This window comes from Phaseolus vulgaris, chromosome 11 (genome assembly GCF_000499845.2).
Source record: "Phaseolus vulgaris cultivar G19833 chromosome 11, P. vulgaris v2.0, whole genome shotgun sequence".
NCBI lineage: Eukaryota > Viridiplantae > Streptophyta > Magnoliopsida > Fabales > Fabaceae > Phaseolus > Phaseolus vulgaris.
This window is the reverse complement of record NC_023749.2, coordinates 24,658,410-24,675,454: the sequence shown is the minus strand read 5'-3', so window position 1 is coordinate 24,675,454 and position 17,045 is coordinate 24,658,410. Positions and strand designations below refer to the sequence as shown.

The 17,045-nt window shown below is 31.7% G+C and overlaps 1 protein-coding gene across 1 annotated transcript; it reads left to right on the top strand.

Annotated features, from left to right (window-relative positions):
- Positions 1 to 7,004: 7,004 nt before the first annotated feature.
- Positions 7,005 to 7,460, top strand: LOC137837625 (uncharacterized). The gene has a single exon (XM_068646697.1). It carries the CDS (start codon positions 7,005 to 7,007, stop codon positions 7,458 to 7,460), a length of 456 nt encoding a protein of 151 aa, XP_068502798.1.
- Positions 7,461 to 17,045: the final 9,585 nt, after the last annotated feature.

Here is a 17,045-nt window from a genome sequence, read left to right as displayed (position 1 = left end):
TTTGTGGATTAAAACCTAAACCAGCTTTTCCAAAAACACAGTTTTGAGATGCCAAGACATTCTCAAAGTTAGATTTTCCTTTCGAAAGTTTATCCACGGTATTAACAAGATAATGCACTTTCTTCTCAAGGTTTTCACAAATGAGAGTGTCACACTTGCAAGAAGAGTTTTTGAAATGTGTTTCAAGATTTTTAAAATTATTTTTAGATTTTTCAAGCTCTTCTTCAAGTGCCTTCACTCTCTTTTCCAGCTAGCTGTTAAGTTCTTTCAATCGGTTGTTTGAAATAACCAATCGATTAGTTTCATCGTGAGTTTCTTGAAAAGCTTCAAGCAATTCACTATAATTTTGTTCATTTAAAGAAGCACAAGAACTTACTTCACTTGAGTTACTTGACTCATCATCTCCTTCAGCAATTAAGCATAAGTTTGCCTTTTCTTCCTTACTTGATGATGAGCTTTTATCATTATAAGCTTTTCTTGAATTACCTTTCTTCTCATGTTTCTTGAAGTTTATCTTCCTTCTGTTGGGACATTTAGTTTTAACATGACCCTTCTTTTTGGATTCTGAAGAGAAAGATTCAGCAGAAGATTCTTCTTTTTCCATCAATGCACTTCTTGGATTCTTGTGATACTCTTCAAGGGTATTCCACATTTCTTTGGCAGACCTACATTCTGAAACCTTGAGCAATTCATTAGAATCAAGTGCAGATACAATGATGTTCATAGCTATACAATCAAAATGTTCAGTTTCAGAAGAATCATTTTCAGATATAGGCATGAGATAGTTCTTTGTAATAATATTCCAGATTTTTCTATCTAAAGATTCAACAAAGAATTTCATTCTTATGCACCACAAATCATATTTCATACCACAGAACAAAGGTGGTTTGTTTAAACATGCACCTTCCCCAAAAGAAAACTTTTAAGCCATTTTAAAAAGATTTTAGGATCACACTTGAATAAATTTCAAGAACCAAGCTCTTGATGCCAATTGTAAGAATGTATGGCTTTAAACTAGAGGGAGGGTGAATGGTTTAAAGAGGGTTTTCGCAAACTTTTAAGTCAAGAATGAAATTACTTCGAGAAACAGTTGATAAGGAAATCAGTTTGCCAAAACACAAAGCAAAAAGCACAGCACCAGAAAAACAATCGGTTGTTTCGCAGAAACAATCAGTTGTTTATACCGATTCACAAATATCAAAATTGAATTTAAATAGATTAAGGATAGAGAGAATGCACACAGAGGTTTATACTGGTTCACTCTAAACCCAGAGCTACATCCAGTCTTCCCAAAAACCACTGGGGAATTCACTAAGCAATCAACCCTATATCACGTACAACATAACCAAAGAAGTGACCTTGATTCCCTCAAGACACACATTTCCTTTGGTCCAACACAACAACACTAAGATTGCTGATCTTGATCCCTTAGAACACAAAACATTTCTCAGCAACACATAGAAAGTTTCTTTCAAAAGATACAAAGGATTACACTTGTTAAAGAACAAATCTGAAATCAATACAAGATGAAAATCCTATCTCACATTCTTTGATCAACTTCAATCTCTAAGCAGTTCTCAACTTTTTCAAAATCTCAAATCAGTTCTTAAAACACAAATCTGTTTTTCTGTATTTAAAACAAAGTTGTTTGTTGCATAATCTCAACAAACTATTAATTGCATTTAAATATTGGTCAAAGCATTAAAAACTGGAGCGTAAACAGTTAGAAAATCATTTAATGCTCAGTCAAAGCACAAAACAGTTTTTTGTTATGGTACCAAAACAAACAATCGGTTGTTTCCACGAATCAATCGGTTGTTTTGGTTTTGACAGCAAGTCAACCATTGAAAACAATTTTCAACCTTTCTAAAAACATCTAAGTTATAAAACAATCGGTTGTTTCGACAAAACAATAGGTTGTTTTTCACTTAGTTTGAAAAACACTTTTCTTTTAAAAGGTTTGAGAATGCTTATGCTTTGGATTCAATCAAGAGTGGATTATACATGAAATCTACCCCAGATCCTATCTAAAAGACAGCTCAGCAACTACAAGCACATCCAGCCTTTTATCAACCTTTAAAGGGTTTGGATTCTTCAAAGCTTGAACACACTTGGTTCAACAATCTCCCCCTATTTGGTGAAGACAAATCCCTGATTGCTTGTGTTAGTTTTGGTTGAATCTGAAGCAGTTCCTGCAAGATACAGTTTAAGCAAAGCACTTCTGATATAGGGTTAGAACAGAAATAGTATATCAGAACAAAATATCAGAGCACAGAAAAACCTACAAGGCTTTCTTTAAACAACCATAAACTGTTTTGCAAAAATTAAAAAATGAAAACAACACACAGCATAAATCTCCCCCTATTTATCTTCACAAATAGACACAAAGAAAAGATATAAAGATAATTGTTCTTAATAAAATAGAATTAAAGAGCAGAAGCAGAAAACAGAAGAAACTGATACAAGTCATAAAAGCAATCGGTTGTTCCGTGACATCAACCGGTTGTTTTTCCTCTTTAGTCATCTTTGGCATATTGTAGATCAAAAATCTGATTCTGGACAGCTTCAATTTGTTAATCCAAAGTCATGAAGCGTGAATCCATGTTTCTGTATTTAAAACAAAGTTGTTTGTTGCATAATCTCAACAAACTATTAATTGCATTTAAATATTGGTCAAAGCATTAAAAACTGGAGCGTAAATAGTTAGAAAACAGTTTTTTGTTATGCTCAGTCAAAGCACAAAACAGTTTTTTGTTATGGTACCAAAACAAACAATCGGTTGTTTCCACGAATCAATCGGTTGTTTTGGTTTTGACAGCAAGTCAACCATTGAAAACAATTTTCAACCTTTCTAAAAACATCTAAGTTATAAAACAATCGGTTGTTTCGACAAAACAATAGGTTGTTTTTCACTTAGTTTGAAAAACACTTTTCTTTTAAAAGGTTTGAGAATGCTTATGCTTTGGATTCAATCAAGAGTGGATTATACATGAAATCTACCCCAGATCCTATCTAAAAGACAGCTCAGCAACTACAAGCACATCCAGCCTTTTATCAACCTTTAAAGGGTTTGGATTCTTCAAAGCTTGAACACACTTGGTTCAACAATCTCCCCCTATTTGGTGAAGACAAATCCCTGATTGCTTGTGTTAGTTTTGGTTGAATCTGAAGCAGTTCCTGCAAGATACAGTTTAAGCAAAGCACTTCTGATATAGGGTTAGAACAGAAATAGTATATCAGAACAAAATATCAGAGCACAGAAAAACCTACAAGGCTTTCTTTAAACAACCATAAACTGTTTTGCAAAAATTAAAAAATGAAAACAACACACAGCATAAATCTCCCCCTATTTATCTTCACAAATAGACACAAAGAAAAGATATAAAGATAATTGTTCTTAATAAAATAGAATTAAAGAGCAGAAGCAGAAAACAGAAGAAACTGATACAAGTCATAAAAGCAATCGGTTGTTCCGTGACATCAACCGGTTGTTTTTCCTCTTTAGTCATCTTTGGCATATTGTAGATCAAAAATCTGATTCTGGACAGCTTCAATTTGTTAATCCAAAGTCATGAAGCGTGAATCCATGTTTCTGTATTTAAAACAAAGTTGTTTGTTGCATAATCTCAACAAACTATTAATTGCATTTAAATATTGGTCAAAGCATTAAAAACTGGAGCGTAAATAGTTAGAAAACAGTTTTTTGTTATGCTCAGTCAAAGCACAAAACAGTTTTTTGTTATGGTACCAAAACAAACAATCGGTTGTTTCCACGAATCAATCGGTTGTTTTGGTTTTGACAGCAAGTCAACCATTGAAAACAATTTTCAACCTTTCTAAAAACATCTAAGTTATAAAACAATCGGTTGTTTCGACAAAACAATAGGTTGTTTTTCACTTAGTTTGAAAAACACTTTTCTTTTAAAAGGTTTGAGAATGCTTATGCTTTGGATTCAATCAAGAGTGGATTATACATGAAATCTACCCCAGATCCTATCTAAAAGACAGCTCAGCAACTACAAGCACATCCAGCCTTTTATCAACCTTTAAAGGGTTTGGATTCTTCAAAGCTTGAACACACTTGGTTCAACAATCTCCCCCTATTTGGTGAAGACAAATCCCTGATTGCTTGTGTTAGTTTTGGTTGAATCTGAAGCAGTTCCTGCAAGATACAGTTTAAGCAAAGCACTTCTGATATAGGGTTAGAACAGAAATAGTATATCAGAACAAAATATCAGAGCACAGAAAAACCTACAAGGCTTTCTTTAAACAACCATAAACTGTTTTGCAAAAATTAAAAAATGAAAACAACACACAGCATAAATCTCCCCCTATTTATCTTCACAAATAGACACAAAGAAAAGATATAAAGATAATTGTTCTTAATAAAATAGAATTAAAGAGCAGAAGCAGAAAACAGAAGAAACTGATACAAGTCATAAAAGCAATCGGTTGTTCCGTGACATCAACCGGTTGTTTTTCCTCTTTAGTCATCTTTGGCATATTGTAGATCAAAAATCTGATTCTGGACAGCTTCAATTTGTTAATCCAAAGTCATGAAGCGTGAATCCATGTTTCTGTATTTAAAACAAAGTTGTTTGTTGCATAATCTCAACAAACTATTAATTGCATTTAAATATTGGTCAAAGCATTAAAAACTGGAGCGTAAATAGTTAGAAAACAGTTTTTTGTTATGCTCAGTCAAAGCACAAAACAGTTTTTTGTTATGGTACCAAAACAAACAATCGGTTGTTTCCACGAATCAATCGGTTGTTTTGGTTTTGACAGCAAGTCAACCATTGAAAACAATTTTCAACCTTTCTAAAAACATCTAAGTTATAAAACAATCGGTTGTTTCGACAAAACAATAGGTTGTTTTTCACTTAGTTTGAAAAACACTTTTCTTTTAAAAGGTTTGAGAATGCTTATGCTTTGGATTCAATCAAGAGTGGATTATACATGAAATCTACCCCAGATCCTATCTAAAAGACAGCTAAGCAACAACAAGCACATCCAGCCTTTCATCAACCTTCAAAGGGTTTGGATTCTTCAAAGCTTGAACACACTTGGTTCAACACAACCATCATCTTGGGCAAACCTTTCTTGAAGACAGCCCGCACCAAGATTGATGTTCATGCAGGCACACTGACTATGGAGTTTGGAGACAATCTAGTCCAATTGAATATCTTAGACGCTATGAAACACCCAGTTGAAGATCACTTTATGTATCATCTTGACATTTTGGATGATATTATGGATGATAATGTGTTGGATTTTTTAGAGGATTGTGATCTTTCTGATTTAATTGATTGGACAGACTCTGAGATAGATGAGTTTATTTCATCTGATTGTCTAAATTGTTCTAACCTTTGTGATGCAGGTTTTGCAACTAAAGCAAATGTTGTTGATACACACTTGACAACATTAGATGATTCTAGCCCCGATAAATTGCAGGTTGCTGAAGTTTCTCTCAGTAATAGACCATTACCGTCCATCATCCAACCGCCCTCACTTGAACTGAAGCCACTTCCAAATCATCTTAAGTATGCCTATTTGGAAAAAAAGGAGCAACTTCCAATGATTATCTCCACTTCTCTATCTGATGAACAAGAGCAAAAATTGTTACAGGTGATTAAAGAGCACAAGAAAACCATTGGCTGGACGGTGGCACATATTCCAAGTATCAGCCCTGCTATTTGTATGCATAAAATTCTACTAGAAGAAGGGACAAAACCTGTGAGGCAGCCTCAACGTCGGCTTAATCCCGAGATTCTTGATGTGGTGAAGAAAGAGATCAACAAGCTGCTACAAGCTGGTATCATATACCCTATCTCTGACAGCACTTGGGTGAGTCCAATTCAAGTTGTTCCCAAGAAATCTGGGATAACAGTGATAAAGAATGAGCATAATGAACGTATTCCCCTTAGAGTGTAGAACAATTGGAGAGTATGTATTGATTATAGACGCTTGAATCAAGCCACACGGAAGGACCACTTTCCCCTTCCTTTCATCGATCAAATGCTTGAGCGCTTAGCTGGTAAGACACACTATTGTTTCTTGGATGGTTTTTCTGGCTATTTCCATATTTGGATTGCACCAGAAGATCAACACAAGACTACCTTTACCTGCCCCTTCGGTACCTTTGCTTATAGAAGGATGCCCTTCGGTTTGTGCAATGCTCCTGGAACCTTCCAACGTTGTATTATGAGCATATTTTCTGATTTGATTGAACATTGCATTGAAGTTTTTATGAATGATTTCAGCATTTATGGTTCTTCTTTTAATGATTGTTTGACTAACCTTAGTAAGGTACTTGATAGGTGCATAAAAAATAATCTTGTATTAAGCTATGAAAAATGTCATTTTATGGTGTCACAAGGCATAGTCCTAGGCCATATAATTTCTTAAAAAGTTATTCAGTTAGACCCTGCTAGATTGAATGTTATTTTACAGTTACCTTACCCCTCTTCTATTAGAGAGGTTAGATCTTTTCTTAGACTATCTAGCACATCTGAACTAATACCTTGGTATGTTGACATAGTGAACTACCTTGCTACTTCAATTTTTCCACCATTGGCAACCAAGGCACATTGAGACAAACTCAAGAGTGAGTCCAAGTACTATGTTTGGGATGATCCTTACTTATGGCGTTTTTGTAGTGATCAAATCATACGTAGATGTATTCCTGACCATGAGATCCCATCTGTGCTGAATTTTTGTCATGCCTCACCCTTTGGAGGACACTTAGCTGCACAATGTACTGCAAGAAAAGTATTGGACTGTGGTTTCTTTTGGCCAATAATGTTTAGAGATGCATGGATCGTCTCATCCACGTGTGAGAGATGTCAAAGAGCAAGCGCTGCTATCTCCAAAAGACAACAAATGCCCCAACAACCCATGCTCTTTTGTGAAGTCTTTGATGTGTGGGGTATTGATTTCATGGGTCCCTTTCCTATCTCTTTTGGATTCACTTATATCTTACTTGTTCTGGACTATGTCTCCAAATGGTGGAGGCAATAGCCACAAGAACTAATGATTCTCATGTTGTTGCAACTTTTATTCGCTCTAACCTCTTTTGGAAATTTGGGATTCCTAAAGTTATCATCAACGACCAAGACACACATTTTTGTAACAGGTTACTAGATGGTCTATTTAGGAAATATGGGGTGATCCATAGAGCATCCACACCATATTATCCACAAAAAAATGGCCAAGCTGAGGTCTCCGACAGAGAAATAAAGTGCAGTATGAAGAAGATGGTTAACCCAACAAGGAAAGATAGAAGTAAACGTCTTGACGATGCCATTTGGGCCCATTGTACAGCCTATAAAGCACCTATTGGGATGTCTCCCTTTAAGGTCGTCTTTGGAAAAGCTTGTCATCTACCTGTGGAGATCGAGCACAAAGCTTATTGGTCAATAAAGGCATGCAACATGAATTATGACAAGGCAGGAGAGTAGTGAAAACTCCAGCTGCAAGAGCTGGATGAGATCCGTTTGGAGGCATATCAGAACTCAATATTTTACAAGGAGAGGACCAACGACTCCATGACCACTTCATCACTAGCAAGGAGTTTGTTGCAGGCCAACGTGTGTTAATGTTCAACTCCAGATTAAAGCTTATGCCTAGAAAGTTGCGCTCAAGATGGATTGGTCCATTTTTTATCACCCATGTCCATCCTCATGGTGTTGTAGAATTGCAGAGTCTAACATCTACAAATACATTTAAGGTGAATGGACATCGTCTAAAGCTCTTTCATGAGATTCCTCAAGAAGAGACGGTGGAAGAGATTACCTTGCAAGCCCCCAATTACCTTCAAGCTTGAAGAGGGAGTATTCCTTCTCTTACTTTTATCGTACACATTTATTAACTGTTTTTACATTGAGACCAATGTTTGATTTAAGTATGGGGGAGGAGAATTATAGTTTAGGATTTATTTTTGTCTCTTGCTTTTGTTTGCTTTGTTTGAGTTTAATTTTCTGCTTAAATATGGCATGTTTCATAATTCTTGCAAATCTTGGTTTCTTGATATTTGTTGTTTCAGTCGTTTTGCTATCAAATTAATATGAATCAAGCGTAGACTTGTCCAATGCTAGAAAGATAATAGTATAATAGTGGTCAGATGACCCCAAGTCGTCTCCCAAAGAATCCAATAGTGAGTCCATTGAACAAATCTTCATAGCTAATTAGATATCAATTTAGAAACTATTTAACAATAATAGAAACTAATTTTTTTAAGTCTCTGGTCTCTAATTTATTAACTATAACAACTAATTAGTTTTGGTCTCTAAAATTAGTTTGTATTAGTAGTGATGTTTCACAAAAACTAGTTAGAAATTGAAACCTGAAAGTAATTAAGTTATAAATTTTACGTTTTGAGATGTTTATATTTTTTGTTTTTAAAAATATATATTTTAAATCTTTAAATTTTTATTAGTAGATGGATTACTTTAATTGCAATTTTTTTAGTTTCAATTACTGCTTTTGTTTTATATTATATTATTAATCTTATACTATTTCATAGCATATTTTTAATCAAAATTTTAAAAATAATATTAATAATACTATATCAATTAGTGTATTGGAGTAATAAATTAAATATTATAATAAAGTCAAAATAAGTACGTATAAATGGAGGGGAATAAGTTAAATAAATAATAACTCGCTCTAGTTGAAATAAAACGAAAAATTTAATAAATATTTAAAAAATAATAATAGAATAAATATAAAAGTTTAGAAGTTAATATTTTAAAAATCTACGTCAAATAAAAATTGATTTGCAAACAGATTCTATTAAAGTTAAACAAGCTTCTTAAATAATAAAAGTTAGAAACTATCTAAATAACCTGGTAAAAATATTATATCTAAATTTAGTTTTACAAAAATTAATGAAAATGTTATGTAAATTTTAATTTTTCAATTAAACTTTAAAACTTTCACGTTAATACTCTAGAAATGAACTTATTCTATATATTTACACATAAATCTTTGTTAATAACAGCACTCTAAAAGGTATAAATGATAATATTTAATTTTTTTCATGTAAAAATTGATATTCAATTATATATATTAATCTATTATAAAAATTATATATTAAAATTATTTTATTCATTAAACTTCTATTAGATTCACGTCAAATACCAGTGAAGAGTAAATATCATTTTCTCAAAAAAAATGAATAGATATAGAGGAAAAGTCACGTGAGCATATATTATCTTTGAATTCAAATTCATTTATTATCCTATTATAGTATTTTTTTATTTTTCCATTACGGTAAGGTTTTCTAATATTAAAAAATATTATTTTTTATTTATATAAGATTTGATTTATTTTTGAATTTTATAATATATGTTTAATATTTTAAAGAATTACTTAGAATTTTTGTTTTTATTTAATTTGTTGTTGTGTTTATATTAATATATTTATGTGTATAATTATTATGTTTATGAGTTATAATTTATTTAATTATAATGTTTTATAAAACAAAAATTATTGTTAATTATTTTATATTTTTTCTTGTAATATATTTTATTTTTCATTATTACAGGGTTTTTAATGTTAAAAAAATAATTTATTTATTTATTTAATGATTTATTTTTGAATTTTATAATACATTTTAATATTTTAAGAAATTACATGAAGTCTTGTTTTTATTTAATTTGTTGAATACATATTTTTTTAATTATAATTTTTAAATTATACCTATTTACATTTAATACATATTTATTTATTTTTAATTATAATTTTTAAATTTATGAATATGTGAAAGTTATTTATTTATAAACAAAAACAAACTCATTTCATTATTAAATTTTTTAATAGGTAAGGGTAAATTTTTAAAGTAACATTTTACACCTTTAAAATAATTCAAAATTCCCTCACAAACATCACATTACTCGGAAACTCCAATAAACTTTGATCATAGATCCACTCTAACATATCTCAATCCAAATATTTCACACTTCCCTTTCACATCTTCATAAATCCACTCCCTCAAATCCCCCAAAATTATCTCTTTAATTCAAGCACACCCTTAGCACATCATTTTTTTTTTATATATGAATTCAATATCAAGGGAGGATCATCTCCTTCATAATCTCAATTTTAATACTGAACCTAAACATTCCTATATAGTGTTCTTTTTTTAAAATAAATATATAATAAATTATAAACTTACCAATCATTCCCCTATAATAATATTAAGCATAATATATTAATAAAATATAATAAATATAATAACAATATAGTGAAAAAGATAAACAAATTATAACACTTATAAACATAAGCATAGTAATTGAAGTGTCCATCTAGCTAGGATGTCAAGTTGCATAGTGATGTCTAACATGAAAACTTTTTATAAAAAAAAAAAATATAAACATAGTAAGACATGTTTTTATTCTATTTTTTTTAATTATAACTCTCATTAATCTCCATTTCATTGTACTATTGTTTTCTTTTTATTTAAAAAGTTTGAAACTTTGAGAATCTATAATATTAAAAATTAGTATAATAAGTGTTACTTATAATATTTGTAATAAGTGTTATTGGGTAGTGTTAAAAGACATGCTTGTAAAACATTTATCTCTTCACTATTTATCTACAACCAACTAATTAAAAATAAATAAAACTTACAAATATTGTTTGAGTGATATTAAATTGATAATTTATATTCCTATTTTTTACTTGATATACACAAAATCCATGATAGAAACATTTATAATACTTTCTATTTTATAAAAAACTTTCATATGTTAAGTATAACTATTCAATTTGACATCTCAGCTAGACTCACACCTCAAGCAACCACAATCATCTATCATCATATGAAAAAACATATTATTAAAAAATAAAAAATAAAAAATTAAAGAAGCACTAATCCAAAATTTCATATGTTAAAAAAAATCATACATAGATAGTTTATATCTATTTTCTAGTTATAAATATTAAAATGAATTTTTTTCTTTGTACAGTAATAATTAGCTTTTAAAGGATTTATTGAATTTTACAAAATCAATGAAAGTCCTGTTAATTTTTATTTTCTAATTAATATTTAAATATCACACATTTTTTGTTCATATATAAACTTATTTTATATATTTACGCGTAACTCTTCATTAATGACAATATGTTAAAAAGATATTGAATCTTTAAAATATACACTGAATTTTACAAAATTAATAATTAATAAAAGTCATATAAATTCTTATTTTCAATCAATATTTAAAAGCTACACATTAATAATCTCTGAATCAACATAAAATTTATAAATTTATATATAATTAATTACCAATGTTTTAACTACAAACTTTAGGATTTAAATTAATCGCTAGCTATCAATTTAGAGAGTAGTTTATAGATAATAAAAATTACTTTATATACTAATAAATTCTTTTAGTCTCTAAAATAATATCTAATTTAATCAAATAACTAATTATTATTTTTCTCTGAAATCAATTTCTATTTAATGATTTTTTTAATGGAAATTAAAGAAAATAATGTAAATTTAGTTTTTAATTAATATTTAAAACTTACACATTAATACTCATAAATATTCAATTATATTTATAGTATTATGAAAATAAAGTTTAAATTTGAGTATTAGAATATGTTGAATTTGAATTCACATGTATATAAAGGCAAATGTATATTGACAAATCATATAAAGCATATTGAAGGAAAAACAGAAAAATTGTAAGAATGGCTGGTTATTCAGTAATGTGGATGATTTTGTTCAAAGTTCTCCTTGCAGCAACAATTGTGAAACATGTGTGTCTTTGAGTTTTGATTTTGGTGAATTGTTTCTAATTTTAGTTTTGAAAATCCATAATATAGGTGTGAGGAGTCAAGATCCACCGAAGTGTTCCTTTGATCTTCAACAATTCTCTTAGTTCAGTTCTAGTAGTTTCAACCAAACAATCTATTCCTTCAATAATATTGGAATCACGTTTTAATTAACCTTGTTTACAACTAAACTCTCTCTCCCTCTCTTTCTCTCTCTCTCAATTATTTATTTTTAATTATAATTTTTAAATTTATGAATATGTGAAAGTTATTTATTTTTAAACAGAAACAAACTCATTTCATTATTAATTTTTTTAATAGGTAAGGGTAAATTTGTAAAGTAACATTTTACACCTTTAAAATAATTCAAAATTTTCTCACAAACATCACATTACTCAAAACCTCCAATAAATTTTCCTTATAGATCTACTCTAACATATCTCAATCCAAACATTTCACACTTCCCTCTCACATCCTTATAAATCCACTCCCTCAAATCCCCACAAATTTTCTCTTTAATCGAAACACACCCTTAGCACATAATATTTTTTTCTATATTAATTCAATATCAAGAGAGGATCATCTCCTTCATAATCTCAAATTTAAAACCGACCCTAAGAGAAGATAGAAGGGATAGATGGAGAAAGAAATAAGAAGGAGAAAAAGAAGAACTTACTAAGAAAGATATTAGAGTATGATGCTTGTATCCCCTTTTCAATTTCCCAAGTGGAATCTACAGAGAAGGGATCCCACAATACTTTCACCATGGGAATACTTCTTTGCCGAAGTTGTTTCACTTGTGAATCTAAAATTATTATTGACTTCACTTCAAATGACATATTTTCTTTCACTTGGATGGAATCAGACTCTAGAATGTGGTTGGGATCAGGTACAAATTTTCTTTGCTGGGATACATGGAAAATATTGTGAATGTTAGCTAAAGGAGGAGGCAAAGCAATTTCATAAGCCACAGGACCTATTCTCCTGAGAATTTGATAAGGTCCTATGAACTTAGGAGTCAATTTATTGGATTTGAGTGCTCTTCCTACACCAGTGAACGGTGTAACTCTAAAAAAGACATGATCACCTGCAGAGAATTCTAAAGGTTTTCTTCTTTGATCCGCATAAGATATTTTCCTGCTAAGAGATGTTTTCAATCTTTCTTGAATCATTTTGACTTTTTCATTGGTTTCTTGTATTAATTTTGGTCCAATTAACACACTTTCACCATCCTGAAACCAACATAGAGGTGTCCTACACTTTCTTCCATACAATGCCTCGAAAGGAACCATTCCTATGCTAGCTTGGTAACTATTATTGTAAGTGAACTCTACCAAAAGTAGAATTTCATCCCAACTGCTCAAATGATCTAAGACATAAGTCCTAAGCAAATCCTCTGAGGACTGGATAATTCTCTCTGATTGTCCATCATTCTGAGGATGATATGTTGAACTAAGTCTGAGTTTAGTCCCCAAAGCTTCTTGAAGTGTTTGCCAGAATCTGGAGGTGAATCTAGGATCTCTATCTGAAACTATGCTGGAGGGTACACCATGTAATCTGACTATTTCATCTATGTAAATCTGGGCCAACTTTCACATGGAGATTCTCAAATCTATAGGTAAGAAGTGTGTCGGCTTGGTCAACCTATCCACTATGAACCAAACAGAGTCATGCTTCCTCAAAGTACGTGGTAAGTGGGTAACAAAATCGATTGAGATACTATCCCACTTCCAAACTGGAATGTCTATATGAATTAACCTACCTCCAGGTCGTTGATGTTCAATCTTTGATTTTTGACAAGTCAAGCAAGCAACTACAAAGTTAGCTACATCATTCTTCATGCCATGCCACCAATAAGACTTCTTGAGATCTTGATACATCTTGGTCATTTTTTAATGTAAACCTAGTTTGCTTTTATGACCTTCAGATAACACTATTTGCTTTATTTCATTATCCTGGTATGCATATTCTAGTCTTAAATCTCAAAATACCATCCACTCCTAAAGAGAAGTCTTTATCTTATATGAATCCAAATAGAAATGACAATAAAATTGGGAATTTAGGGTTACGGAACGGAATAAATTCAAAACGGTAACAATAGAAACCTGGATAAAGGAAGGCGCCACAAACAAAGTTAGATAAGCATAAGGATGATTGCCAAAACCAACTGATATGAATCCAAATAGAAATGACAATAAAATTGGGAATTTAGGGTTACGAAACGGAATAAATTCAAAATAGTAACAATAGAAACCTGGATAAAGGAAGGCGCCACAAACAAAGTTTGATAAGCCTAAGGATGATCACCACAAGAATTGGTGGATTTTTTATAAGATCGCAAGATGCAGGGAAAAACCCTAGCAGAAAAACACTCTAAAATTGTCAAAAGATTTGTTCCTTTATTCTGAGTTCCAATAGTGTATAAATTACAAGTTTAGCTAGAGGTTTTTTCTTGTTTGTAAGAAAATAAGACGAAACTACAATCCTTATATTTCATGATGCATCATTTGCCCCAGTGGTTAAGTTGATATTTTTCATCTGGTTCTGGGTTGAAAATCCTACTTGAGGCAAAAAAATAATAATATTATTCTATTTTTAAGGATCCAAACATGTTGTGCATGTAATCAACGAAGTCTTTTTAAACTGTGGGCAATTCAACAATTGGGCCTCCAAAATATTAGCCACCTTGTGCTGTAAAGTCTCTTGGGCCTTTTTAAGCCTTCCTCTTGTCATGGGTCCGCCTAAGTCTGGGATGACTTGGTCAAGTTCCTGCTCACTATACCCTTTGGTTCGAATGTCCTCATCATTCCCTTCCTCTTGAGAAAGACTTGAAGTTAATTCCAAAGCTTCATCATCTGCAATAAAAGGAGACAAATCAGACACGTTAAAAGTGTTACTCACATTGTACTTACTTGGAAGATCAATCTTCTAGGCATTGTCATTAATGTTTTCTAACACTTGGAAAGGTCCATCCCCTCTAGGTTGGAGCTTTGATTTTCTCTGTTTAGGGAACCTTTCTTTCCTCATGTGTACCCAAACCCAATCTCCAGGCTCAAAGATTACTTTCTTTCTTTCTTTGTTAGCTTGCTTAGAATAACCTTCAACCTTTTTTCAATTTGTGCTTTGACCTGTTCGTGTAGCTTTCTCACATAGTCAGGCTTAGCCTGTGCATCTTTATGCTTTACAACAGAAACGTTAGGCATAGGTAACAAGTCTAATGGAGTTAAAGGATTTAATCCATACACAATTTCAAATGGAGAACAATTTGTTGTGCTATGAACAGCCCTATTGTAAGCAAACTCAATATGAGGTAAACATAATTCCCAAGCTTTCAATTTTTTTTTTCAAAATAGTTCTAAGTAAGGTACCCAAAGTTCTATTCACTACCTTTGTTTGTCCATCTATTTGGGGATGACAAGTAGTTGAAAACAAAAGTTTGGTACCTAACTTACCCCATAAAATCCTCCAAAAGTGACTTAGGAATTTTGTATCCCTATCACTCACAATACTTCTTGGTAGCCCATGAAGTCTCACTACTTCCTTGAAAAACAAGTCAGCTACATGGCAAGCATCATCAATTTTTTTATAAGGAATAAAATGAGCCATTTTGGAAAATCTGTCAACAACCACAAAAATAGAATCTTTCCCTCCTTGAGTTCGTGGCAAACCCAATACAAAGTCCATTGAAATAACAATCCAAGGGCTATCAGGAATAGGTAAAGGAGTGTACAAACCTTGAGGTTTGACTTTTGATTTGGCCTTTTTACAAGTAATGCAATTTTTACAAAACTTTTGTACATCACGTTTCATGTGAGGCCAATAAAAATGTTCATGCAAAGTGTCGTAGCTCTTTTGAACCCCAAAGTGCCCCATTAGCCCCCCCTCATGTGCGTCTCTTACTAAAAGATCCCTAATGGAACATTTAGGAACACACAATCTTTTCTTCTTAAACAAATAACCATTGTCCTTAAAATAGCCATTGGTACTAAACTTTGTGCAAGCATTATAGATGTCAGCAAATTCAGAATCATGTGGATAAATATCTTTTAAAAATTCAAGACCAAACAATTTTGTTTCAAGAGTAGAAATCAAAACATGTCTTCTAGACAAAGCATCAACCACAATATTTCCTTTTCCTTTTTTATGCTTAATGACATATGGAAATTGTTCTAAAAATTCAACAAATTATTTAATTTGTCTTTTATTTAATTCACCTTGGCATTTCTTTTATTTAATTTTCCTTGGCATTTTAAGTACTTTAAAGACTCATGGTCACTATGAATCACAAATTATTTTTGTAAGAGATAGTGTTGCCATGTTTGTAATGATCTCACTAAGGCATACAATTCCTTATCATAAGTGGGATAGTTTAAGGAACCACCATTTAATTTCTCACTAAAATAAGCAATTGGATGACCTTCTTGCATCACATTTAATTTCAAAAGATTTTGCAAAGTTTGGCAATGCAAGAATGGGGGCATTAGTCAATTCATGCTTAAGGGCGGCAAAGGCTTTTTCCTTTTTTTCTTTCCATTTAAACCCAACATGCTTTTTAACAATCTCATTTAGGGGTGCTGCCAAGGTGCTAAAATTCCTTACAAATCTTCTGTAGAAATTAGCTAGGCCATGAAAGCTCCTAACCTCACTCAAATTTTTAGGGATAGGCCATTCTTAGATAACATTCACATTTTCATAATCTACCTGAACTCCTTTGGCACTTACCACAAAACCCAAGAACACAATTTGTTCAGTACAAAATCTGCATTTATCAAGATTAGCATACAACTTTTCTTTTCTAAGAACATTCAAAACAACACACAAATGTTCCTCATGTAATTCCAAACTAGTGCTATGGATCAAGATGTCATCAAAATACACCACAACAAATTTTCCCAAAAATTCTCTCAAAACATGGTTCATTAATCTCATAAAAGTGCTTGGGGCATTTGTTAGCCCAAATGGCATCACACGCCACTCATACAATCCATATTTTGTTTTAAAGGCAGTTTTCCATTCATCCCCCTCCCTAATCCTAATTTGATGGTAACCACTTCTTAAGTCAATTTTTGAGAATATACAAGCACCGTACAGTTCATCCGATAAATTATCTAACTTGGGAATAAGGTGTCTATACTTGATGGTAATGTTATTGAGTGCTCTACAATCTGTGCACATCCTCCAAGAACCATCCTTTTTAGGAACCAAAATAACTGGAACAGCACAGCGGCTCATGCTCTCTTGTACCCATCCTTTGTTCATCAGTT

Bases quoted from the DNA above. Each gene is read 5' to 3' on its own strand.
- LOC137837625 (XM_068646697.1), top strand. From the start codon at position 7,005: ATGGTGGAGGCAATAGCCACAAGAACTAATGATTCTCATGTTGTTGCA.